This window comes from Leuciscus leuciscus (genome assembly GCF_965113295.1).
Source record: "Leuciscus leuciscus genome assembly, chromosome: 7".
NCBI classification, from domain to species: Eukaryota; Metazoa; Chordata; class Actinopteri; order Cypriniformes; family Leuciscidae; genus Leuciscus; species Leuciscus leuciscus.
In genome coordinates this window covers 24,082,323-24,109,609 of record NC_138731.1, presented here as the reverse complement: position 1 = coordinate 24,109,609, position 27,287 = coordinate 24,082,323, and the positions used below count along the sequence as shown (strand labels likewise).

General features: G+C 37.0%; 1 protein-coding gene across 1 annotated transcript; it reads left to right on the top strand.

The window, feature by feature from the left end:
- Positions 1 to 11: 11 nt before the first annotated feature.
- gdap2 (ganglioside induced differentiation associated protein 2) lies at positions 12 to 26,468 on the top strand. The gene is made up of 14 exons (XM_082175314.1): positions 12 to 235; positions 1,089 to 1,312; positions 3,469 to 3,608; positions 3,789 to 3,942; positions 4,559 to 4,647; positions 4,766 to 4,842; positions 5,122 to 5,281; positions 11,097 to 11,247; positions 11,795 to 11,871; positions 13,898 to 13,974; positions 14,719 to 14,858; positions 16,347 to 16,401; positions 17,456 to 17,599; positions 25,243 to 26,468. Exons 2-14 carry the CDS (start codon positions 1,116 to 1,118, stop codon positions 25,282 to 25,284), a joined length of 1,503 nt encoding a protein of 500 aa, XP_082031440.1. The 5' UTR covers positions 12 to 235; positions 1,089 to 1,115; the 3' UTR covers positions 25,285 to 26,468.
- Positions 26,469 to 27,287: the final 819 nt, after the last annotated feature.

The window sequence follows — 27,287 nt, the reverse complement described above, 5'->3', positions numbered from 1 at the left end:
GAAGTGATGAATTTTGTCCTCGTGAATCAGCTGATCAGGAAACTCGCTGAATGTTGCAAACACGATGTGTTAACCACAAGCAGCAAAAATCACATTTTAACAATGGTCTATTTAAAAGCGGAAGCACAGGAGGATGACAGTGGTCACCAGCACAGTCTTTAACGGATTCATTTGAGCTAACGTGGTTTTGTTTTTGCAGTAGGCAGGACTGAATAGCTTCATCAGTGGACATCTGGTAGGTATCTTGTAATTGTGATTGATGGTGGTTGTAATTTGTTGCATTTTCATCAAGTCGATATTGTTAGAATTAGTATGAGGTGTTTGTTCCCCCTTTCTATCCTCCGCAATATTGTGCTGCGTGGTTTGTATGTGCTTATTGCAATCGAGTTGAGACTTTTATATATTTGAACACCTAGCTTTGTTGTTGTCGATGAAATCTAATTTGGGGACTCGACCTTTTGAATGTCTTATCTGTTCCTGAATTCCTGTCTGTCTTCACTGATAGAGCCTCTCTTTGTGCTTGAAACGTTCATAAACACTCCACTTCTCTCACTGCAGCTGCTACACAAGCCACAGAAATTATTGCTGACTACTTTTCCAACTTTTGGAAGATTGAAAGGGCATTTCTTTAAACATTGTGACTCTGTAATTTGGAAGGAAATTGCAATATCTTAAGTTCTTTGTAATGCTGAGTCATTAAGTGTTAAAAACTGGAATGTTTGTCTAGGTTTGAAAAACAAAACTTTCACTGTTGTGGTTCTCAGGAGGCCAGGGCCCACTAGGGGGCCTCAGCAAACTTCTGAGATGACTTAAAATTATTTAAATGGGTTATTTCAAAATAGCCAAACTAAAACGAAATGCTTACAAATTCTACATAACATTTAATGAGCTATTAACTTAACCTAAAGTCAGTTTTAGATCACATGTGATTTCACAGCTTTTCTGTGCATGAAATTGAATGAAGTCAGTCATTGCAACCACTCACTTACATGTTTAAACTGATGCTGACATCTGTATGTATTATTATTCAAATGGCCCAGGTCACACTACAGTCTCTTAATGTGTAAATGCTTCTCTGTGTCTTTCAGTTTCAAATTTGTCAGTGAAGCAACATCATGGATCCCTTGGGAGCTCGTTCCCAGTTTGTGGAGGTCCAGAGCCTCTACACATGGGACCAGTCTCAGGGAGTCCAAGATGAGGTGGATGGAGAAAACCACTTACGGGAGGAGGAAGACAAGCTGACAAATCATGTCAACTCCTTAACGTCCCCTTTCCCCTTCAGACAAGACATCAACAGCAAGATTGTACTATTGTGAGTGTTGTTTACACTGCTATTGATATTCCTCACACCTTGTGTTTTTCCCAGATTCTCCACAAACCTCTGCAGTTATTGCTTAATAGTTTGTTTGTTTTTTGCTGTAATTTCAGCCTTAGCCCTGAAAGCCAAAGCATCAAACTCTTTTCTATTGTTATCTTAGTTTAATAGATTAATAGTTGAATAATTTAGAGCTACCCCCTTTTTTTACCCACTGTGCTCTTTGCATTAGTTATTTGCACCAGATCTTTACTGCTTTAGTCATTCCCTCGTGCGCACAAATCCCCTTTATAGCTCAGTCACATGCGACCATCTGAGAAGTCCTTCTTGCTGTGCTGTCTGACAGATGTAGCTGTGTTAGGGCAGGATAAAATTCATAGTTTCTCTTTTTTAAGAAAGGGGACATTTTTTGCATGTAACTTCTCTATGAAGTCTATGAACCAGTCCTTCTGGAAGTTCAGGCAGGAAAAGAATTCAGCAGTGCACATTGTTTTGTGCTTGCAGGATTTGTTCATAGTGACTTTATCCTTTCATTCATTGGATTTCCATGCAACTGCAAAGTATTATTTTTGTTGTTGTTGTTTGTTCATTTTTCTATTGAAGACAAAATGGTACAATAATAACACTTAGTAACGCTATAAAAAACAATGTTATGTATCAGTGTTGTTAGTATTATTTATACCCTTTTAGTATTTATTAAAGCTGCATTCTGTAACTTTTTTGGGGTTAAAAATGATCCAAAATAATTGTGTGAGCAAGTACATAACCAGCCAGTGTTTGAAACTATCTGCTTGCCTTAGCTCGATTCAAAACGGTAAGCTTGTAATAATGTTTTTAATTCCAGTGGTACTGGTGGATTTCCGCGGGAAATTTTAGCATGTCTGCGTCATTACGTCTCATCTGTACACATAAAGAAGGAGTCTCGGCTAGTAGGCTATGTTGCGTGTGAGGATGTTGGAGGTGGAGATTTATAGCCTTTTCTCACAGCACTTGATATAATTAAACTTAGCAATTTGATGGCGGATCCAGAAACGTTCAAACGACAATCACCAGTGACAACTGGAGATTCACCCGTTGTAAAATGCAAAAGACTTCGGAGTGGCTACAGAAAAAAAAGAGACTGCAACAGGGCCCATGCGAAAACAAGGATAAATATCGGAAGGGAATTAAATGTAGTCACGCAATGCTGATGTTGTTAACATTAACAATTTGAGAACAACGTATAATTTGCACGATTTGATGTGATTTGATGCGCGATCGTTAGATTTAATCAGCGCAATTTACTGCAATGCTTTTTTCCCCTTAAACGGGCGTTAGTTGGTCAGAACAAAAGTGGATGTTACTTACTTGATACACCGGCGCGGTGACTGACAGCCGCACATTCTCCTCAAAACATTGGATTCATCCGCGCTGTGCCGAGGCACAACCCACGTAAAGTTGATAATTCCGTGAATAACTGCAATTGCAGATTTCGAACAGTGATGACGACAAAGAGGAAAAACTACGGACTGCAGCTTTAATATTTTGAGCTTTTACTTTTAAGTATTAGTATGATAATTTGTCATTTTTAGTTGTTCAGTTTTTTTTTATAACTTTAGTACTTAAAAATGTACTTGTTTCAGTTAGTTTCCAGGGTAACATTTCTACTTTCTTTCCCTGGATTCACAGATAAGGCTTAAGTCTAGTCCCAGACTAAAATGCATGTTTGAGCTGTTTTATTTGAAAGCAACTTGCACTGACATATCTTAAAATATGTCAGTACCATTGTTTTGTCTCAAGATGCACACCAGTAATGTTTTTTTTCCTAAGGCACGTTTATAAAAGCTACTTAAATGTCCTAATTAAACTAATGACTAATCCCAGCTTAATCTAAGCTCTGTTTGTGAAACCGGGCCTTACATTTTTTTATTTTTTTATTTCAAAGTCTCTACATTTTTCATTTAATATCAGCTCTATTTCAGTAACCAAAAATTTTTTTTAATGGTTTTAGAGTAGTTTACATTATATAACAAAAATGTTTTTTATATATATATATATATATAACATTTTTGTTGCGCTATATTTGTACTCCTAGATTTTTCTCACCTTAAATTATTTTCTGGATGTTCTTCTGTATGTGATATGTTGGATTATATCATCCCCTCATTTTACAGTAATGGAGATGTGGCATTTTTAAACTGCACTGCAATCGTCAATACCAGCAATGAGACCCTAACGGACAAGAACCCTGTATCAGACAGTATCCACAGATATGCCGGACCTGAACTACGAGATGAACTATTCAAACTGAAAGGTAGAGGGTGCTACTTGTCTAGCAGATGAAGAACTGTTACATGTCATGTATCTAAATTTAATCTAACTATGATCTTAAACTTTTAATACTAAGTGCTGTTTGTTAAACAGTTTTGGGACAGATCTTATCTAATAATTTTGCTGGAGTGTAAATGATATGGCTGTGCTAATATTTGTCTAGGATGTCGGACCGGTGAGGCAAAAATGACAGAGGGTTTCAACTTGGCTGCACGCTTTATCGTTCACACAGTTGGACCCAAATATAAAGCCAAGTACCGGACAGCTGCAGAGAGTTCTCTATACAGCTGTTACAGAAACGTCATGCAGTTTGCCAAGTAAGCTGGATCATTGCAACACAATGACTTTGAGTCAAAAGTCAGTCTTCTCACACAGACTGGATATCCTGACTTGATTATAATAAATAAATATGTTTAGTTTTTTTCTGTCAGTCACTCTCTAAGATAAACACTGAAACAGTTCAAATACAGTCATTTTAGGATAAGCTCATCTTGAGTGGTGTAGCAGTTCCTATGGCAATAAGGCGTTTATGAAAATTACTTTAATGTTCAATACCTGATGATTAAAAGAATAAACCTTCTGTGCTTGTGGAAGGAAAGGAAATGATCTAAGATTTAGATTCCAGCTCTGAGTGAGTACGTAAGATTTGGGGATTTTGACCTCACCCTTGGGCCTTAGCTAAAGATAAACGCCATTCATCTATTGTTTGGGAGTGAATGTGTGTGTCAAGTTTAATAGAAGGTGTTGATGACAGTAATGCTTGATTATGCAAACTACATGTCATCAAAGACACTGCTGTTTGCTGCTATATGGAAAACCTTTTTTTGATATTTTTATTTTTTTTACCAACTAACTAACTGACTGATGTAAACCATGTATAATTGAAGTCAATAGAACATATTTTTGTGTATGTTGATTGTGTTTCTGTCGCAGGGAACATGCCATGGTGTCTGTGGGTTTGTGTGTAGTCAGCACAGTCAAAAGGGCATATCCACTGGAGGACGCCACACATATAGCTTTAAGTAATTTACTTTTACTTGTCTTGTATTATATAAAGTAAGTACATCACATGTGAGTCCTTCCTAAAGAAATTCAGAAGGATCTTATCAAAGTGTGTTTTCCCAACATTTATGTTTCCAGGGACTGTTCGTAGATTTCTAGAGAACCATGGTGAAAACATTGAGACAGTGGTGTTTGCTGTTTCGGATGTTGAGGAGGTGTGTGCCGTTTCATTTTCACTGTTACGCAACAGACTCCATCCTTTAATTCTCAACTGTGCTCTCTCATATTATTATGAAATTTTTATTTCAAGACCAACTTATGTTGTGTTTGTGGGTGAAACTGCTGTAAGCTGAGTCTGAACTACAGCATAATGCAGTAGAGTTTCATGTCCCTTTTCAACAGCTGCTAAATGGAAAAAAAGTTCCTGCTTGTTTAGTATGTGCATGTATGATTGATTGTCTCTGGATGTGTTTGTAATTTACTCTGTTTTCCAGCCAGTGTACAGGAAGTTAATGCCGTTGTATTACCCACGCTCAAAGAAAGAGGAGAGAATCGTTCTGCCTCTCCTCCCTGCCGACATTGGCAATTCTGAGGGGGAGCCCGTGGTCCTAGAGAGACAGATCCGCATTGCTGAAAAGCCTGGAAATCTAGAGGGTGAGCTCAAATAATTGTTCAATGTAACATATTTTTATATCTTTCAGATAAAATCTTTTTAATTTTTGAAAGAAGTCTCTTCTGCTCACCAAGGCTGTATTCATTTGATCTAAAGTAAAAGTAATATTGCATAATATAACAATTTAAAATAACTTTTCTGTTTTAACATATTTTAAAATGTAATTTATTCCTCTAATGGAAAATCTGAATTTTCAGCAGCCATTAAGGGGTGGTCACACTATGACTTCCACACTATGACACTTTTCCATTCATGCATATGCCAATTACAAAGTTTGGTGAACTTTGACCTTTCGAATTCAGATCACATGAAGACGTGACCAATAAAAGATCGATTAAGCCAAGGCTCATCTCGGCTGAATAAAAAAAACAAAAACATTTTGCAGTAAAGTACAGTAGATTGTATATTTTAATTCTTTTGATTTATTATTATTTGTTATGTTGAATTTATGTGATCATGGCTTTACTCAAGTCTTCAGTGTAACATGATCTTCCAGAAATAATTCTAATATGATGATTTGGTGTTCAAGAAACATTTCTTATTATCAATGTTGAAACCATTAATATTAACATGTAATATTTTTGTGGAAACTATGTTAAATGTTTTCAGGATTCTTTAAATGGAAAGTTTAAAAGAACAGCATTTGTTTGAAATACTAGAAATATTTTGTAATATTATACATTTCTTTACTCTAAATGTCTGTAATGGAAATGTCTCTATAATACTGTCACTTCCAGTATTATATTGCATCCTTAATAAAAGTATTTATTTATTATTATCTTACTGACCAAAACTTTTAAATGGTTCTGTATATTTCTTCAGATTACCAAACAACCAGTAGGAATACATTTTTGCCCAAAAGTTTGGAGAGCATTCATCTGGACGACATGCATTTCTCAGAAACACTGTGTAATGTAAAGGAGTTTTATTTTATTATTTATTTTTTTAGCTGTTGCCAGGGTTCGTACGGTCATGAAAAACCTGGAAAAGTCATGGATTTTTAAAATGGCAATTTCCAGGCCTGGAAAAGTTTTGGAAAATGAATAAACTCATAAAGTTTTGGAAAAGTCATGGAAATTTGTTTTTCAAAATATCTGTGTACTTGAATTTGTTTAATTAATAAAATTGGGGAAACAAATTGCAATACTTTTTTCGTTTTACTGTGCGTTCACACCGGACGCGAATAGCGCGTCAAATTCGCGCCTGACGTGTCTAGAAATGTACGTGCGTCAGAGGCGAAATGACGCGTTTCCATTAACTAAAAGCGCTGAAACGGACATGAAAGGGGACCCATTTCTTTTGGCCCATCTAGTTTTAGTCGCTGTCCTCAGTGCCGCAGAAAAGCGCTGAAACGGACATGAAGGGGAACTCATTCAGCGCTTTTCTACGGCACTGAGGACAGCGACTAAGTAGCCACACCTGTGTGGCTCTTGTGTTGCTGTCATCAGCTCAGTGCTTCAAATTAAAATAAGCTGCTTTGCATTTTCATATAGCTTCGTATGTGCCTTTCCATTACAGATTTGAGCAAAACTTTTTTTTTCTTCTAAATATCGATAAATAACTATTGCAAAAGGATGGCGTTTCCATTAACCGACTAAAACTTTTTTTTTTTTTTGCGATCAGTCATTCCAAAAATCATGGCAACGGAGGACGTTAGTAGGTTTATATCTCACCCACCGCCCTACAAATTATTATTATTAATGTCTTATCCAAGTATTAATGTCAGGGAAAGACCCTTATGCGAACGGCACATAGGCTATATGCTAAGTTTCTTCATGTTTCTCCCTTGATTGTGCCATTTCTTTGAGAGTAGGCTATCCCTGTATTGTTTCTTTTATGAATTTAATAAGGAACCCTGGCTTTCATGTATTCTTTCTGTCCAAAAGGTCCGTGTTCTTTTGTGTCCACTCGTTTTTCCTTTAACCCCCAAATGAAAAACGAAAAATGAAGGGTTGTTGTAAGTAGGCTATTTTTAAAACGCAAAGTTGAACGCCAACATTTAAATTTGAACTGTAGGCTACACCAAATGCTGTGCGAAAAAGAAAAAAATATCGACAAATTTTCTGATTTTTGTTTATGACTTTTTGCCTCTGTTAAACATTTAAAATATATATGATTTTTTTCTTTTAAAAAATTTATTTGGTCTTTTATTTTCCGTGTTCACATTTATGAGGAAAAAACAATGTTACGTGACCGTTCTCCATTACGGTAATGAGTCCTCTGAGAGCGGCACTAAAAGACTTTAAAACTTACACAGAGACCTCAAACAGAAAGCACAAAGCCTTCCTAAACGAATTTCGTTTTGTATTAATTGTATCTTGATTTTAAAATGTTTCATTAACCAATTGCTTAATAGCCTAAATAAAAAGTAAATAGCAGAAAATAGATAATCACGACACAGAGGCGCCGGAGTGAACTGGATCATCCATGAACCGAAACTCAGTGTAAAAGGTAGCCTACTCGCCTCACAGACCTAAACAAAACTGAAATAGGCCTATATCTATTATCTACAGAAATATCTACTTTTAAACAGAACAATTCAAAACAAAATAAAACGATGTAGCCTAATCCGTATGAAATGTGCATTTCTCTCCGGCGTGTTCACTACTAAGAAGATCGCGAGTCAGTCAACTTTGTCTTTGCAGTCGACACAGAAAATACTTGTTTATTAATAAACAATTAAAATTGAGAGAGAGAGAGAATATAAGATTAGTTTGACTAATTTTGAGGACTTCTAATGATCTGTTAACAATCTCGTTTTTTTTTTATTTATTTTTTTATGGCGTTTATCGCATTTTGGAAAAGAGCTCTTCTAGCACATTTAGATTTTTCATCCGCTACTAACGTTACCCGCCCACAAGGAGTTAATTAACATGTATACACAGATGTTTTATGGAAAACTATGTCATGAATATTTACCTTTAAGTCATGGAAAAGTCTTGGAAAAGTCATGGAAATTTAATGGTAAAAATGTGTACGAACCCTGTGTTGCACAGAATATATTCTGCAGTAATTTATTTAATTTACAGGATGGAAAAACAATTGTCTCCCAATAGTGTGATAGATTAATGATTATAGGCAGCATGCAGCAGATAAAGCTGTTGAATGAGACATTTTTTCCTTCCTGGCTATTCATCTTGTTCTGTTGTGGGTGTTTCATGAGTTCAGATCAGCTGGAACAGCCTCTTTGTCCCACAACAGGTGCTCTGACTATAGCAGAATCTTCTGCTTTCTGACAGGCCCAGTGTGGATACAGCTACAGTCAAGTGTGTGCGTATATAGGCACCAATGTTAACATGCCTATATGAGAATGAGTGTATGTTTGGCTTGCTTGCCATAGCACTCCGAACACAAGTGTATATTTATTTGTTAGTGGGAGATTAAACATGTATATTTGTTGGCTTGCCATTATTTCAAGCCTATATCATGTGGACTGTGAGGCAGCTGTGTTAAGGTGATCAAGTCTCACTAGAGCTGTTGATCCAACTCAAACAGGCCACATAAGCCAGGTCCCATGTCAATAAACACTGCACTTCCCTGCCTGTCTTAGAATGCTTTAAACCAGGACATGGAAAGGCAGCCCAAGGTCTGTTAGCTTTTTCTAAGTTAATTTAATATTCTGCTTTATCAGTCTCGCTATTATATGTTTGCTTGAGCTACTCAGAATGGCAACGAGTTCTAATCTGAACAAACATGATCGCTTAACCAAACTTACCTCTGCATAAGTGGCACAACAGCTTCCAGACTTCCTTGTTAATATCAAGTTTAGGGTGAATTGTGTACCTTCTGTGCCACTGTGCCATCACAAGTGCCAACTTGATGAAAAGTTTCAAAGTGCTATTGCTCAGCTTGACATTAAGTCCAACACTAAACTCGCACCATTGGTTGAGCCACTGTTTCAGGCTTGTTGGATTGCTCAAACAAACAGAAACAGAACATTGTTTTTAAAGGTATAAATGTGTTTACACTTTATTTAAAAAACCTGATTCATTTATCTTCTGTATTAAAATTTCTGAATAATAACTGTTTTCCCAGACACTCAACCTACAAAGCTGTTGGTTTAATGTCTCTTGCATCACTCCGTATTCTCTTATTCGCACATAACACAAGAGGTATAATGCTTACCTAGTTGGTCATTATAGCAAAATAAATCCCACATGTTGATCAGGAACCTGACCCAAACATTAAGCCCCTTACTCAACATACTTGGGAATGGAATACCACAAGGTTCGGTGTTGGGCCCTTTCTAAGGCAGATTATGTGCAGTACAGAAAGTTTAGTATGCTACTAAACTTTGTCACATCTGTTTTATCATGATTTATTTGATAAATGTCCTGTTACTTATTGCTATCTTGGGTTTGGCCAAAACTCTGCTAAGTTTTTTTTTTTTTTACGAGGATAAGAAGTGTTTGTTCTTATACAGTCTTTCTGAAATACATTAAAGGACACATTTTTAATGTTTGTAACCCAGCTTTGCCGCACCCTTTCACTGATCTGGCTGATCTCTTCAAACTCTTGTCCTCATACATGCCCTTTCATCATTGTGATGCAGGTCTGCTTGTCATTCTTAGAGTAATATTAAAGACAGCAGGTGACTTGGCCTTCACTAATGCAGCCCAGCTCTTATGGATTAGTCTATGAAGCCATGTAGAGGTCTCAAAGCATGCCTCAAACCACCACACACTTCACTAATCTGCCTTCTCCAGTTTTTCTTTTTCTGCCCAGTTCCCTTAATGCCTATTTAATTTTTTCTGTCTTTATGCTTTCTGTTATTCATGTTCTTATTACCCTCGCAAAAAGCTGTGCTGTATACCACGGAGCAGTGATGGTTTCAGATGGTAATGCCATGATATTCATTGCTTTCTTCATTTACCATGGTGTTTATACTATAGTCAAATTTTCTTTAAAAAAAACGTGTCTCCTTCATTTGCTGTGCTATGGATATATTTCTATTTAATTGTTTACAATTTCTTTTTTTGATTAGATCATTGTCTGTCACAAAGTTTAATGTCACATTGCGGTGACGTGCTCCTGAAATCCAAATAAATTTCAGCTAGAAGCCAGCATTGGTGCGCTCTGGTTCAGTGAGGCAGATGATAAAAGGACCATATGCTGCATTACAAAAACAAAATCTTATTCTTTCCTTCAACATACTGTAATGATTCTGCCCAAAGATAATCTTCAGGAGACATCTGTGTCTAATAAGTCCTGATAATGTCTCACTGTAGGTTTGCTAGCAGCTTACTGTTTGGCTGTGATCCTCTTATTTACCTGTTAGTGTCTCTACCATTCTATCAAATATGTTTCTTTCATTTCTGGCTAAAGAAATAAAGACTGACATGTGACCATGTGGTTGAGCTGAGGAAATAAGAAAAGTTTAGTTTGTTGTTCAGACTGGACTTTCTTTTCAAGTCTGTTCAGATATGTCTAAGGTTGGCCCGTATTGGAGATTTGGCATACACATGTAAACAAGTATAACAGATGAGGATTATTTTTATGTTTTGCCTGGCTGTGCATCACACACACACCACTGGCTTTCCCAGCTCTAATTGAGGGTGGGAGGCCATTCTGGTGCAATGTTCCACATTGTAGTGCTCATTGAACCTGGTAATGTTCATTCCAAGTGTGTGAGATTTTTTTTGTGTGTGTGTGTGTTTATCATAGCAAATGCATTTGTGCTTCAGCACACTTTTATGGTGCATTGGTTTTGCTTTTCTTTTAATATCCAGAACTTTGTGTTGTGCACAAATACATGGTAATAAGTTCATCATACTGATATTAATCTAATTTCTGCAGATGATTCCGGGGATGATTCACTAGAATCCGACCTGGGGCTGGTAGGAAGTCATGCATTTGCTCGTATGGAAGGGGATGTGGATAAGCAGCGTAAACTCATCCTTCAGGGCCAAATTTCAGAAGCAGCTCAGCAGAAACAGCACCAAAGGAAGTAAGATGTCTTGTTGTTGCATTATAATGTTGCCTTTTACAACAACATAGTTAACAAAACCCCTTACAAATATTGACCATATTAGGTTCTATGAAAATACTGTAGTTATTAACAGTACTTTAGGGGTGGACGGTATGACGTGTTAAACATTTAAGATACATTATTTTTGAATGCAAAAAAACCCTGATAAAGCTGATATAAAATTATTCAAAATGTGATTGGTCATACTACCCACCTCCAGTAAGAAGCTTTTAAAAGCCTTCCTGTCATCATGTTTAATTACTTTTTTAATGAATCACCACAGTTTTGCTGTACTACCCACGGTGAAACTTTGGTTATCATGGCAAATGTTTGAGACTGAAAGCTTGGCAGAACCAACAGCATCCTAAAAACTGTCAGCCATGTTTAGCTATATATACAAACTAAGGAAGCATTTATGTTTCATTAGACATATTTATATTAGAGAACTATATACTCGTATGTTTGTTATTTGTTCATCACTGCAAATTACCTAGATGTGACGTCTTAGTTTTGGGTGTCTTTACAGCTATAACCGCTGGCTTTGCAGAGCTCGTGCAGAGGACCTCTCAGACATAGCAGCATTAAAGGCACTATATCAGACCGGTCAGTCTTTCTCTCTTTGAGTGTCTTGTGTTTTAATAATGTGTGTTTTAATTGTAAAGCTGTCAATTTAACACAATAACTTAAGTACATTCAATTAAATGAATAAATAACATTGATAAATCAACTAATTTAATCATGCCCTCTGACCCATGATACGTACATTTCATAATAAGGGATTTTCTCAAAAGCAAAGCATGTTTTTTATTATTTTGTAATTCATGCAAGGTTTTAAAAGGTGCATTTTTGAGTTTCTTAAAATTAAACATTTAGTTAAAGCTGCAGTCTGTAGTTTTTCCTCTGTTCAAAATCTGCAATTGCAGTTATTCACGGAATTATCAACTTTACGTGGGTTTTGCCTCGACACGGCACAGTGCGGATGAATCCAATGTTTTGAGGAGAATGTGCGGCTGTCAGTCGCCGCGCCGGTGTGGATACTGGCATTCCGAATCACAGATCCTACTTTTTAGAAGTATGACCAAAATAATAATTTTCACCGGAAAATATAATCTGAACATCCACTTTTGTTCTGAACAACTAAGAAAAAAAAAAAGCATTGCAGTAAATCGCTCTGATTAAATCTAACGATCGCTTATCATATCACGTCAAACCGTGCAAATTATACGTTGTTCTCAAATTGTTAATGTTAACAACATCAGCATTGCGTGACTACATTTAATTCCCTTCCGATATCTCCTTTTTTTCTGTAGCCACTCCGAAGTCTTTTGCCTTTTACAACGGGTGAATCTCCAGTTGTCACTGGTGATTGTCGTTTGAACGTTTCTGGATCCGCCATCAAATTGCTAAGTTTAATTATATCAAGTGCTGTGAGAAAAGGCTATAAATCTCCACCTCCAACATCCTCACACGCAACATAGCCTACTAGCCGAGAATCCTTCTTTATGTGTACAGATGTGACGTAATGACGCAAAGACATGCTCGAATTTCCCGCGGAAATCCACCAGTACCACTGGAATTAAAAACATTATTACAAGCTTACCGTTTTGAATCGAGCTAAGGCAAGCAGATAGTTTCAAACACTGGCTGGTTATGTACTTGCTCTATTTATTTTGGATCATTTTTAACCCCAAAAAGTTATGGACTGCAGCTTTACACGGCATATCAATTAATTTGATTAAAATATTTAATCGTTTTACAGGCCTAGTTCATGTATGTCGGTGTTATTGTAGTAATATGATATGGTCTTTGTTTGGTCACATGTTCTCTTTGTGTTGCTGTATCTCTGTATATCTTTATGCACGTGGACTTTGTGTTCTCTCCATCTGTGTTTGCACTCTGGGCAGGAAACCTTTGTTCTGCCTCATTGAGCTCAACATCAGGGGTTCTGTAATCCATTTCTCTCGTTTCACAATTTCAGGATAAAAAATAACCTCCAAAGTAACGGTTTCTGTGTTGATAAATATTCATCATCATCTATTTTTGTTGCTTACCTCAGATAGTGTCAAAGCTGACTTTCTGAGTTCAGAATTTCATGTGAAGTTTACCACAGACTGTACGCATTCTGTTTGTCTTGCTAAATGAAATCATAAATTTCTTCTTTTAAACTGCAGAGAAATACTTCTTATATAACTGAATATCTAAATCACACTGACTTACTTGCCCAAAGGGGGGCAGACTTTCTCCAGCTGTACACCTAAACATGCATGTTCACTGTGTCATGTGAGGATGGACTATAATAAAACATCTGGCTATGCACATCCTGATGTTTCTCATAATAAAATGCAAAACATTGATTTCAATATATACATAACTCTTTCAGTTCTGCAGGATGAGTTCGTTAAATAGCGTGAGGCTGAAATGTCTAACGCATTTCTTCAGATATGCTGCATATGAGAGTGCTGTCAGCAGAGGGAACAAACTAGGAAGCTGTGTCCCTCCTGACCATCTGCCCAGCCTTTGAGGCTCATTTAGGGTTAGGGACTCAGACACCTTTTACAATGGCTGTGAGGAAACATCCTTTTATAATATAGCTCTGTCATGAATCATGATGCACTTTTCTCATTTTCAGGTATTGATATGTGTGGTAGAACGGTCATGGTTATTGTCGGCAGGAATATTCCAGTTACACTTATTGATATGGAGAAGGTAAAAGAAAATTATCATATTTTGATTTTAATTTCAGACTTCTTTTTTCCCGGTTTAATTTAAGATTGTCTAATTAAATATTTACTACACTATAAATGCAGATGTGAAAAATTAGACTGCAGATTTTAAAATGTTTATTTAAAGGATTAGTTCAAAAATATATTTTTTAAATCCTGTCTTTTTTTTTTTTTTTCTCACACTTATATCAGACCTGTGTGATTCTTTTTTTATTTTTCTGTGGAACTCAAAATGAGAAATTGAAATGACATGTAGTTGAGTTAATGTTGACTGCATTTTCGAGTGAACTATTACTTCTAGTAAATCTTGTGAACATGGAATTTTTGTTGCTAAATCTGACATAATTATTGTAACAGTTTTTTACATTTGGCATTCCAAATTATATTGTGGCAGTTTCTCTGCGTTGATATGCTCTGTTTATACTATGGACACTACATACATAACCATATTTTGCAGACAAAAGTGATCTAAATCTGACAAAAAGCCAGAAATTAGCTAAATCTAAGAAAACCACCTCCTGAGGATTTACTCATTTGTAAAAATGGTGTTAAAAATAGATAGAATATAATTTGAAAAAGAAAAATGCAGAAAGATTTCTGTTGTGGTTAAGATTAGGGTGTGGATTAGGGTTAGGTTATAGCCTAATATTTATAACTATATAAAGACAATGGAAGTTTATGCAACGTCGCCATTTACATAGGGTGTTAACGTGTGTGTTTGTGTTAGGCTTTGCTGTATTTCATCCACGTGATGGACCATATCACAGTGAAGGAGTATGTGATGGTGTATTTCCACACACTCACCGGTGAACACAACCACCTGGACACGGACTTTCTCAAGAAGCTCTATGACATCGTGGATGCCAAGTAAGAGTTATTTCTGTTCCATTTGTGATACTACAAACCACCCACGTTTCCTGCTCTCTACGAACTTAAGTTTTTGAGATGACTTGACCCAGTTTTTGGCTGAGGTATTCTTTCAAACCATAACTCACAGACTCCCATGGAAAAGCTAATCACAGTTTCATATAAATACTGGCTTGGTGACTTTGTTTTTATGAGCATCTTGTGCCAGACAGTACTGTCTCCTCATACCCCAAAACACCACATATGTTGTGATAATCATAAGGGAATGTCTATATCTTGGGCTTCCTGTTCGATGAATGTCATGAAGATTTATACACAGACGCTCAACCCTTTGTTGGTTATTACCAGCTTGGAAAGAAGTTTGAAGTAAATCCACAGAACGCTGAGTCATGTTTTATCTGTTTTATCTGCTGTTTCTCTGAATTATCACTCTAATTTGGTGCTCAAATGTGTCTGAGTTGATTGGTTTCACTAAGGAATGTGAAATAATATTCCTTTTGCTCAGAGCACTTTGGGAAATTTTGAGGGGGATTCTGGTTATCAAGGTTAGAACACTGAGAGCGATTGCAATGACTTTGACACCTTGTAAATCTGAGGTCTCAATGTTCTCCTCTCACCCATCGAATGAGCATGGATGTAGCACCACGGAATGGCGATTGTTCTTTTAGTCGAACAGACCTCATGATTGCGGTTTTCCTGGCTTAGCAGAGGAGTTTGAGTCTTTGTTGAAAGTCAAAACTGTGGGAGGTGATTGGTAGGTCAGGCATTCGTCATTTATTTGGGGGGACACTCTCAGCATGCAGGCAGAGGAAACCACAGTCTTGAAATAAAAAGCAGAAGTGCTCTCCAACTCCAGTCCCTCACACTTTCCGTACATGGTGGAGATCAGAGTGACTCATAACTCTGAGAGCCAGGCCAGTTTGACTTGTCATTTATAATGAGGTATCAGCAGAGCAGAGCAGATCATCATTGTATTATTTATATTTACAAGATATTGGTCTAAGAAAGTGTTTTACAGTCATAATTCATGAGCAAGAGTGATGAGGTTCTGTAATGGTTCTGTAAGCAATCACGGCCATATTTATAGCTGAGCTAGTCAGTGATACTCCCTGTAACCCCCTGCTCATGGGTTTTGGACTGGATGGGCCATGTCCATCGTGGGAAAGGGGAAAGGTTGACAGACACGTCCCTTTGCACTTTTCGAACACCCCTCTGATTTTGGCTGTCCAAATCTCTATTCATCTGTGTGTTTTGGACAACGGCGTGCGGCTTGGACGTGGCTGCCCCGCTGGACTTGATTCACCAACTTTTGCTCCTTCCTAAAAAATGCACTTTAGCTCTCTTTCTAATGGGTTTATTGTTTTTGTTAAGGCAAAAATCCTTTCAAAGCCCAGTGTGCCAGAGGAATTCACTATTTGTGTAGTAATAAGTAATTGATTGGATGTGTTGATAATGTTTCTAAAACCAGGTTTTCCTTCGTGTTTTCAGGTTTAAGAAAAACCTAAGGGCTTTCTACTTCGTTCACCCGACGTTCCGCTCCAAGGTAATTGTAATCAATTCATCAACTTGGATGTAAGTCTATTAAAGGCAGCACTAGATGTTCATCTCATTTTGAGCTTTTCTTTCCAAGCTTGTACGGGCCTATGGTCTGATTCACGGCGGTCAACTCCACATGTTTCACATTGACTAAGAAAGACTGTGTTTGTGCCTGTGTGTAACTGAATCTGTTGAAAAGTGTTTTTGAGACCACATTGAGATTCATGATGTGTCTGCACTAAGTGTTCCATAGTGTTCCACAGAACCTATTCAGGTAATTGAAGTGCTTATGATGCACGTTGATTCTGCCAGGCTTTGCTTTCATTTGTGAAATTATTCAACAATTATGCTTTGTGCACTCCAAATGTAGAAGAACCTCGGCAATTAAGTGTCAAATAATTGTTTAATTTAAAATGCATCCATTTCAGTCAGAGAATGCTCAAGCCTTGAAACAATCCCAGGTGTGAAATGTGTTCAAGCCTTATGGATGAGTCATTGGAGTAAATGCTGAAAACACAGACTACAGCAACAGCTTAGGAGCTGCAGATTTTGCACTTAGCAATTAAACGTAATTGTTTTTGCACAACTTCACTAATTTTGTAATTGTCCTTTTTAAAATGGTGTATTGTCTGTCATTTTCCTGTAGAGTTACATTTGAGGAAAAATTTATGAGGTGAATAAATTATTATAAATTATATTTGTTACAAAAGATTTGCATTTCAAATAAATGCTGTTCTTTTGAACTTTCTATTCATCAGTGAATCAAAGAATACAGAAATTAAAGAATTAAAAATTGTAATTTTAATTTTTTTTACAATTTTACTCTTACTGTTTTTATTTTTTATTACAGCCTTGGTGAGCAAAATGTTCTCTATACACTATATATATATTTATGTATATGTTTGACCTCCTGAGACTGACAATTAACCTTTTTTGCAGGTTAAGCAACACTTTTAATAGCCTATTTGTTACAAAAGGATAAGGGGGAAAAAGTGTCCTATTTTGTACCCTTTAGTTCCATCTCTGTCCATCTAAGGCTTTTATTTTGTGATTCCCATCAGGTCTCTACGTGGTTTTTCACGACTTTTAGTGTATCAGGTCTTAAAGAGAGAGTCCATCACATAGAGAACCTGCAGCAGCTCTTCACCTGCATCCTTCCTGAGCAGATTGACATCCCTCCTTTTGTCATGGAGTATGACACACGGGTGAGTATTCAGTTCTTTCACACACACCTCAGTCTGATCCTCAAAAACCTTTACCACACTACAATTGTCCATTGAGGATGAACAGTTACACTTAGAAAAAGAGTTGTGTACATAATCTACCTTTACTTTCTCTATTTAATCTGTACTCAATTCTGTCAACATTTATTCACAACAATGTTAAACTGCGCTTATGTTCCAAGTCTTCTGAAGCTATATAATAGCTTTGTGTGAGGAACAGACTGAAATTGAATTATGTATGAGACCCATCTGCATGTTTGTAGCTTATGAAACGAATAGTGGCACGCTCCTTCCATCCGTAGTGCTAAGGTCTACTCCTTGGCCAAGAGTGATTAACCCTTAAGCGTCCCATACTAGGGTAACAGTTGTATATACATGGTATTGTAATTAGATCAGTTTTATCGGTATCCCCAGAAGGCGTTGGCTAAAGGTCAATCAAGCCTAATAATAACAGAATTACGTCTTAATGTTTTTGAATCTCTAACAAATGATCACTCATCACTAGATCTGCATGATTAATCGTTAAAAGAGTGTTATCTCGATTCAAACACCTACGCGATCCTAATCCTAAATGATTTGGCTCTATTAAACCTTAAACCTAAGCCATTTTGATCACAGCAGAACATTCAAATCTGTGTTAACGCTGCCACTGATCCAGAGAGAGTAGTTGTCATGTACAGGTATGAAACAGCTTTTCAAAAAACCATCAGCCTTTTCTGTCAACTCAAGCTTTGATACTGAGTTCATGAAGCGCATGCACATGAAAGTGTGACATCAGTAGCGAACAGCTAATCACATGCCTTGAAACAGAGAAACTGCAATACACTTCTCGCAAGAGAACCTGCAAAATGATGTTCTCTCTTCTGCCGAAGATTAAGAGATTGAAGAAAATGACGTACATAAATGAATTTACACAGCAAGAAAAAAATATCTTGCTATATGAAAGTGAAAGTTAGTTTACATAGTTGATAGAGACTTGGACATGTAAGCTCACATGTAGTAATTTTTAAAGCTTTATCTACCGATTCCAAATTTTATTTATGACATTATCTGTATATAATTTTGTTCATTTAAACTAAATGTTTGATAATAATTATTAAAATAAAATTGTTCATGTGTAATGGATAAGGGGTATAATAATTATATGAATAAAATAATTATAATAAATAATCATTACTGAAAGCTGCCAGACAATTTTGTATTTAAAAATCTTTAACTATGTAGTGACCTTTAATTCGCAGCAAGAGTAACTGGGGGAGTGACTTTGCATCAGAGATGTGTAACTTTGCTCACAGCTAATTTGTCCAATTTCAGTTTGAGATCTCTTACCCAGAACACAACCTGGCCCGGAGCAGCTGGTGTACTCACACTAGGCACGGTTGCCATGAACCGGGCCCGAGTACGATTGTCCCCCCTCCCCACTCCCCCTCTGGCCTGCACTCACATAGGGTTTCAGCATTCGTGCCGGAGCAGGCTTACTTCATTATGGTGCGACGGTTTCGGGATAAACAGGAAGAGCGGCGCTCTCACTGAACACAATGGAGTCCAGCACGGTTAGCGCTCACACTGCATGCGAACCGCGCCCGAGTCCAACTGAACCGTGCTCTGGCCCACCTCTTCCAAGCGGGCCAGGGCCGGCTAATCGAGCCGCGCCCGGGCACGGTTCGGAGCACTCACACTAGTCAAACGAACCGCGCTTTGGTGGTCAAACGCACTCGGGCACGGTTCAAACTGGCTAGTGTGAGTACATGGTGAGGAACACCGGTAAAAGCCGAGCCACTTTCATGGTACCTACAGTGGGGGAAATAATTATTTGATCCCCTGCTGATTTTGTAAGTTCACCCACTTACAAAGAAATGAAGGGTCTATAATTGTTAAGGTAGGTTTATTTTAATGGATAGATACATAATATCAGCCAAAAGATCCAGAAAAAAACACATTATATAAAGGTTAGAAATTGATTTGCATATCAGTAAGTGAAATCAGTATTTGATCCCCAAGCAAAACGTAATTTAGTACTTGGTGGAGAAAGTGGAAGATACAGATTCTGTGGACAGGTTGATTTTATACACATAATGAGCTGACATTAAGAGTGCTTTCTTAAAGTGACAGGACTAATCTGTGTTCAACATGGGCACATAACCAATCATTCTTGCTGGTTGGTAGGGGATCAAATACTTATTTCACTCGATCAAATTCTAATCAATTTACAACCTTTATATAATGTTTTTCTCGATTATTTTATTTACATTTTTTTTGGGTTGATATTCTGTCTCGCTCCGTTAAAATAAACCTACCATAAAAATGATAGACCCTTCATTTCTTTGTAAGTGGGTGAACTTACTAAATCAGCAGGGGATCAAATACTTATTGCAAACTAAACTGACAGATCCGCGGCAGGCTTGGGTGTTTTTCCCCCGTCTTCTAAAAGAATAGTTTTTTGTTCATGGTCCAGTTTGTTTAAAATTTCTTGTTTCCAGTTCTGTAGAACCGGTTAGCACACAGCACTAGGCGCCGAGCCACGTTGCAGCTAGGACACCGAACACTGGACGAAAGTTATTCTGTACTTGGCAGAATCAGTGAAATATAAAGTGGTGTTTATCCAAAAGTACAATAACAACGAGTTGGACAAATATGTAATTTAATAGAAAGAATGTGAGTGGCGTGGCAGGATTTTGAGCATGTCGCAGCTGGAAGCCGCCGGTGTGCATACACTCATAGAAATAATGTGCTCAAATTTTGGGACAGCTGTGTCGTCTGTTAGACCCCCTTTAATAATCGCCAGTACTCAAATATTGTAGTACAGTTGTAAATGTTAAACTGGTTTTAAAGTCAGTGGTCCAAGTTCTGTTTATTGTGGGAGGTTTCATAACTATATCAACCCCTTCTCCATTGCCACATTTTGCCAGAAATTCTAAATACTTGGTATAAACACTTGGGTTAGGGTGACGGATAAGACATTTGTTGCAACGCTATTAAAGAAATCCCTTGCCTCAGGGATTTTAGTCAGACTACTTAAGAGGTATCATGCAACCGGGTCCAGAACTTTAACCCTCGTCCTCTCCTCCCGTAACTGTAACAAATCCTTCCCTTGCAGCCGGGTCAAAATTACCCAAAGCCCCCAAATTATACATTTATTGTAAATGTGTTCAAATCTAAACACTTCGTATCTGTGCGCAGTCTACATTTGTGACTGTCGATTTTAAATTGAAATCATAAAAAAACCATGAAAACCCTTAGAACACAAAAAAATTGTTTTATTTTTTATTTTCAGCATACATACACTAAGCCAAATAGGACATTCTAGAATCGCACACAACCACTACGTTCCTCATGCCAGAGTCTGGAAAAATAGCCAAGGAAGCTGGCATGGCGCTAAAACACTTACCAACCAACCATATCTTTTAAAGGATCGTTTAATCTGGTTCATGAAACCAGTCTGAATTATGTATTCATGAATTGGAGTGAAATTTCCAGTGCCCATTGCTTGTTGAAGAGGGACTATAATCCTGGATAAATTATTTTAATTATTTAGGGTCACCTATTCCTTTTAGATAAAATGGCGGTTTTTAAATTATTTAAGTTTCTGGCAACTTTTGCAGAGAACCGGCTCTTCTCTGTAATACAAATTCTCCCCACAATCTCACATCAACAATCATCCAGGGATCATGTGTTTCTATTTGAGAAAATGCATGTATAACCTCATGAAGGCTTCTTCATTTCTGTGTTTGTACTGTCTGTTTTTGCATTTCAAATCAAATAAAAAATTGTAATAGCTCTATGTACTAGTACAATGAAGTTCTTGCTTGAATGCTTTACCACAGACTATATACAAATCAAATACAATATCCAATTCTACTTAATACAGTGAGCTAATAAAAGTCAGTCCAAAGTCAAAAAGGTTCTGATGCATTTAAACACATCTTTAGGAAAATTATTCAGCTTAAACATGTAAAAGATTTTCTCAGTGCTAAAGGTAATTGAAATGCACAACTTGTGACCCATTTTAGATGCAATTTTACACAAATTCTTTAAACAAGTTTCACTGTATGACATGTTCTTTAAATGCAGCCTTTAGCACAGTTTTATTTTTGCTCAAGCTGCTATATAAAAATATTTACTTTTTTTAAGGCCTTAATGAGGTCCTTTTTGTTTTGAAATGGATTGCGTTTGGCTTGTGGAAAGGAGATGCTAAAATAAGTCCCTAAGTATGGGTGGAGGAAAGTCTTTCCCTTCAGACTGAAAGAGGCCTCAGCCATGAGAAACACAGCCGTCTGCGTGCTTTGCTGCCGCTCGCTCCGACTCAAAGGAACACATCACATTTCATTTCTTAAGATTACTCTTCAACATCTTATGCGGGATCGGGTAGCATATTTAAGGAAACAAAAAATCTGTTAGTTAACTCTGGAATATTGAGAAGACAAATTATGTCAGTAGTCATCTGGCATTGCAAAATCTCATTACTATTATTACGTGTCACTTAGCATGTTTTTCCCCCGACGTGGAAAACATTGTGGTCAGGTTTAAATTTTGCATTACCTTTGTTACCTCAGTTGAATCCAAGCAAATTGCTCACACTAATGTAATAAAAATATTTGCATGCATTGATTCGATCCATCTGGACTGGACTGGATTATTTAGTTGATTTTTCATCAAGTCATTCCTTAGCTCTTAGTTTTGCAGTTTCAACTACTCCACATCATTTTCTTTTATATTTGATTTTACCACACAGATATCTCATTTAAAACTCTGTGACCCTAAGAGTAGAAATGCCATCTGAAAAACTAAATTATATATCACTGTATGGTCATATAAGATTTTTCCATTCTATATTTTAGATGTTGTTTTTTGTCCGTTTGTTTTGTTCCTGGGTTTAAAGGGCAGTGGATTAAAAGTAAATGAAAGCGAGAAGGAAGACACAAAGGTGAGGCAGCTGTGAAGAATCGATCATGCCACTAATGCGTTAAATGGATGGTCTTTCTCATGCCAGGTGCGTGTCGCCCTGTATTTATCCGTTCGCTGAGCAAGAGTGCAGGCGCACAGACTTGATTAGGAAAAAATGTTTTCCTGCAGGCTGTGTGTGTATTTGATTTGCATGTCAGAAAGACATTTTGTACTTGTGCTTTAGTATGTTAATACAATCTCGATGACTCGATGGGGGGGGGGCTTTAATAAGTATGTCGGGTTTTTGTTTTCATCCTGTGTTTGTAAATGTCAATTCAAAGTTTAGATCTTCAGATGATTCCACATAAATCATCTGTATCCTCAAACACAGGATCCCTTAGATATGTAGCCCAATAGGGAATATTCCACATAATGTTTCTGTTGAAAGAAACTGAAGGATTTAAAGCTTTCCTCTGAAATAGAGTTTTAATTGTAGACTCACTTGGATGCTGGGGTTTTTCTTATTTCTGGAAACTGTGACTTTGGAGACTTTCTAGTGGTTATTTTCTTTAGAGAATATTCATGGCCATTTTATGAATGAATATGTGGGTCATTAGAATGGATAAACTAATTTTCTCTTAATGCGTCTTATTTTATGCCAGTATAGCGTGTGTTTTTAGTCTCCATGCCTTAGCCTTGGATTCACTCCTGGACTAGCTTGCTTAAGTGTTTCCTGTCATTCTTTGATTACCCAGGAAGTAAATGGGCAGGAGGGGAAATGGCAGAATGAGTAAGCTTTTAATGCCAATTTCACTCCGCTTTCTCTCCCTGCCCATATGAATAGATGCAGTGCCATGGAAAGTCCAGCCACAATCACCTCAAATAACCCAGTCAACTTTCCATAAAGCATTGAAAGGCTCCTGAAGGGTTTTTATTTTGGACTCTCACCTCTTTACTGTGTTGGGTAGTAGCGAGCTGTGTAATCTGGATTACATAATCAAATTGCAAAAAGTCTTGTAATTGCATGAAATAATTGCATCACAGTTATTTTTATGGATAGCATGATTGTATATTGATTATAATCAGACAACAGCGATAAAATTGTTTGGTAACACTTAACAGTAAGTTTCCATTTGTTAACTAGTTAACATGAACTACGATTAATAAATTCTTTAGAAATATTTTTCCTTGTTAATATTTTTCATGTTAAAGGGATGGTTCGGAGTAATTTCAACCTAGGGTCCTTTGCACCATGACCTCGAGCCAAACAACCATAAACTCCTGATGTACTTCTAAAACTTTCCAATGCCTCGTTTTACGAGTACAGAACCTATTTGTACTACTGTAGAAGTTTGGTACCATTCTGGGCATTATTAGTGGGGTAATTTACAAGATACAACCTTGGATCCATTAGCGCCTGCTCTAAGCCATTCAGCTGATATCTCTAAATAAGCTCTAACTTCAATAATGTTCAACCAAGGGAAAAAAAGAAGCTTCTGGGTGTTTGACTCGGGGTCATGGTGCAAAGGACCCTAGGATGAAATGACTTCAAACCATACCCTTTCATCATTTACTAATACATTGTGAAAATCAAAAGTTTTGTCTGTTAATATTATTTAATAGATGAAGAAAGAAAATTCAGTCCACACACTGAAATTGCAGCTCCAAAGAGTTTAAAAGGCGCAATGTTTTCGACCAGTCAGATCTTCTTCAGGCACGTGAAAATGAAGATCTGATCAGAATGTTGGCGACCAGAAAGAACTGGTCAGAATGTTGGCAAATAAACTCATTGGAGCTTCAATTTCAACTTAAATTAATACATAAAGCACTTGAATATAATTTTTGCATGTTCTGATGAAACTCAGAAAGTCTTTTTAAAATTTACATTTCTTTTTTATTTCTTTGAGGCTCTTTGTCATAGAATATGTTCAATTTGTCAAATAAAATGAGGCAAGATTTTTCTTGTGTGTGAATTTGAATAAAAAAAAAAAAAATGATTTAATTACCTAAAAAAAAAAGTATAATGTGAAACATTAAGTTGCTTAATTTTATCTGTGTGAATTGTCAAAAGTACAAAATCAGATTTCAAAAGTGAGAGAAACCCTGCGCTGAGCGATTCTGGAGCTGGAGAAAACACAAACGCTCCAACTGTCTCCTCATTTGAGCTAAAATCACACAACTGCGCTTTAAAAAAATAAATAAATATATATATTATTATTAATTTCCTGTGCTCTTTGCAGAATCTCATTTTGCATTCATTTGACCTGAAGGCCTAAAGCACTTCTGCTAGATTGATCTCACCGCTTCAGGTTGTGAATCATCTGCTGTGCTGTGAGTCATACAGTAGAATTATTAATTCCCAGCACATCACTTTCCTGTGATTCCATGTGCTCTTTTGGCTATTGGAATCCTTATATACATTTTTCTCCACAATATCCACAACCCTTACCAAATACTTGCATAAAAATTTGCCTACTGGATATTTGTATTTCTATGGTAAATACAACCTCTTGGGTTTGATAGTGCAGCTGGATTTAAATATCATATTTGTGCCAACAGGCTCTCTAGGATGTAGGTGTGTCTTGAGCTTATGCTGTGTTAATAAGAAACCTCTCTCTGATATGCCTTTTGGCTTTTTGGAGCGCATCAGTGCCTCTCTGCCAGTCCTTGACCAAACGTAACCTTTACTGCTGTTTATCTTTATTCAACTGTGCTCAGGAATATCCTCTCTGCTCTTCCAGGTTAACAGCCCCTATTACTCGGCTCAGTCCTCAGGCCTGTGATGGTGGTCAGATAAACCCAGCACTGAGGAGTTCGACTGAACCAGCCTCTTTTCACCGGGCAGACACTCAACCCGATGAACCCGACTCTTGACGTGAACTCAAGATCGAGTGCGTCTCTGCCGTTCCTGACTTGCTACATTTTCTCAGTGACAGTGAGAGACCAATGATCAATAATGCTGTATAAACACAACCTTCTGTGAAACCTGCTGAACATGCCACAGACTTGTACCAAACCTAAATGTAATTGAAAGAAGGAACCTCTGGCTTGACCGAAGATGTTCTTGGACAAGGTATGGGTGTGTGTGGTGTGGAAGAAGAGACTGAATTTGACAAACGTACGAAACCAATATTTTGTTCCAATGTGAAACACATACCAGTGCCTGCGTGAATAATGGCTGGAAATAGCAGAAACAATTCTGGTTTTAATTTCTCATGTCCCATCCAATCATTTGAAAGCTTCATAATTTGCCATCTTTAGTTGTGTAGTTTCATTTCATTCCATGTCTGCAGTCACCAGAAGGAGCGGCATTTTGCTTTTATCTTGAGTCTCTCTTTTTTTCAGTCGCACTTTTATGGCTATTAAACGAACTTCACTACAGATTCTTGAGCTTTGACTACAAGCAACTTGTCGTCTTGTGTGAACAGATGTGATGTCAGAAAGATTGCTTTCTGAAGCTCTACATCCAGGTTGGCCTGTTGAGATTTCAGTTACCCTATTAATAACAGTACTTTTCTAGTGTTCTGGTGGGTTCATCTTAGGTACATTTAAAAACGTTAGTGTGTCAGTTTGTATATTATTTGGTGAAGCTGATTTTCATGCATGACCAAAGGAATCTCGTAGCCTGAGATCTGATCTCAAAGTAAAGCATTGTAAATAGGTAATTGTAGATACTGCAGATGCTGTCTGCTACTATTAATTCTGGTTTGTTTTAGTCAACCCTTACACAGCCCTCAGTGATTAATGTGCTAAATTTTGTACCGTTTTAAATTATGTCGTATGAATCATGATTATGAAGAGAGCACTATTTGAATAAATGGAATATCAAAATGTGTTGTTATCATTCATTTTTGTATGGGTGTCTTTATTGAATTATTTTCTGTAAAATGCATGATCAGTGTATTTTTAGGTTGAAAGATGAAGTATGAAAATGGGTTTCAAATAAAAGCAGCCTTTTGTTTTCTAATGATGCCTCAACTGAAAGTGTTTTTCTTTGATGCTATATTTAAAACTGTAACTAATTTTTTTTTATTTCATGTAAAAAAAAAAAGAAAAGAAAAAAAAAAGAGTGGTTAGTTTGATCATTTCTGTCAAATTAGGCTATTTTTAAAATAATTGCATAATCTCCCAGAACGCATCAGTTGTGCAACAAAAAAAAAAGTTCAGGTTAATCAAAAATCAAATTAATAAAAAAAAATCATAGCTGTCATTTTATTAAACACAGGGGACTATTAAGATTTCAGACTTGGTAACGTTTTTGAATAGAAATGATATTGTTAAAGCTCTTTTTGTAACATTACAGTTTGTGTGTGTTGGTTTAAGGCAAACAAAACTCTTACTTTGCAATTCCAAAGACTTGCATGGGATGCAAAATATTTTTTGTGGTTTGAGGGGAAGAGGTGGTTTTGTCAGAAACCTTTATTCACATGCAACAGATATTCACAATCGTTTTCTCACGCCTCAAGGCAGTATTTGCATCCTTGAGTCTGCGGGAAAACGTCACCGTTGCATATCTGGCCACGTCAGTTCCTTCCCCAATCTTGTGTCTAGTCTAGTGGCCAGCCCTTCTCATGTCCATCCATATATTCTCAGTCGGATTGGTCAAATAGCGCATTGTACGCTTCAGTCATGCTGTTTGTTTTTAATCATGTAAGCACTGCTGGTAAAGCAGCAGTCCAGCAGAGTGCCAGTGTCTCTCTCTGTGTGGCACATGTGGTGAGGAAAATGAGTAAGTCTTTAACGGCTCTCACCATGTCTGAGGGGGTCAACAAAGCTGCTCTGAACT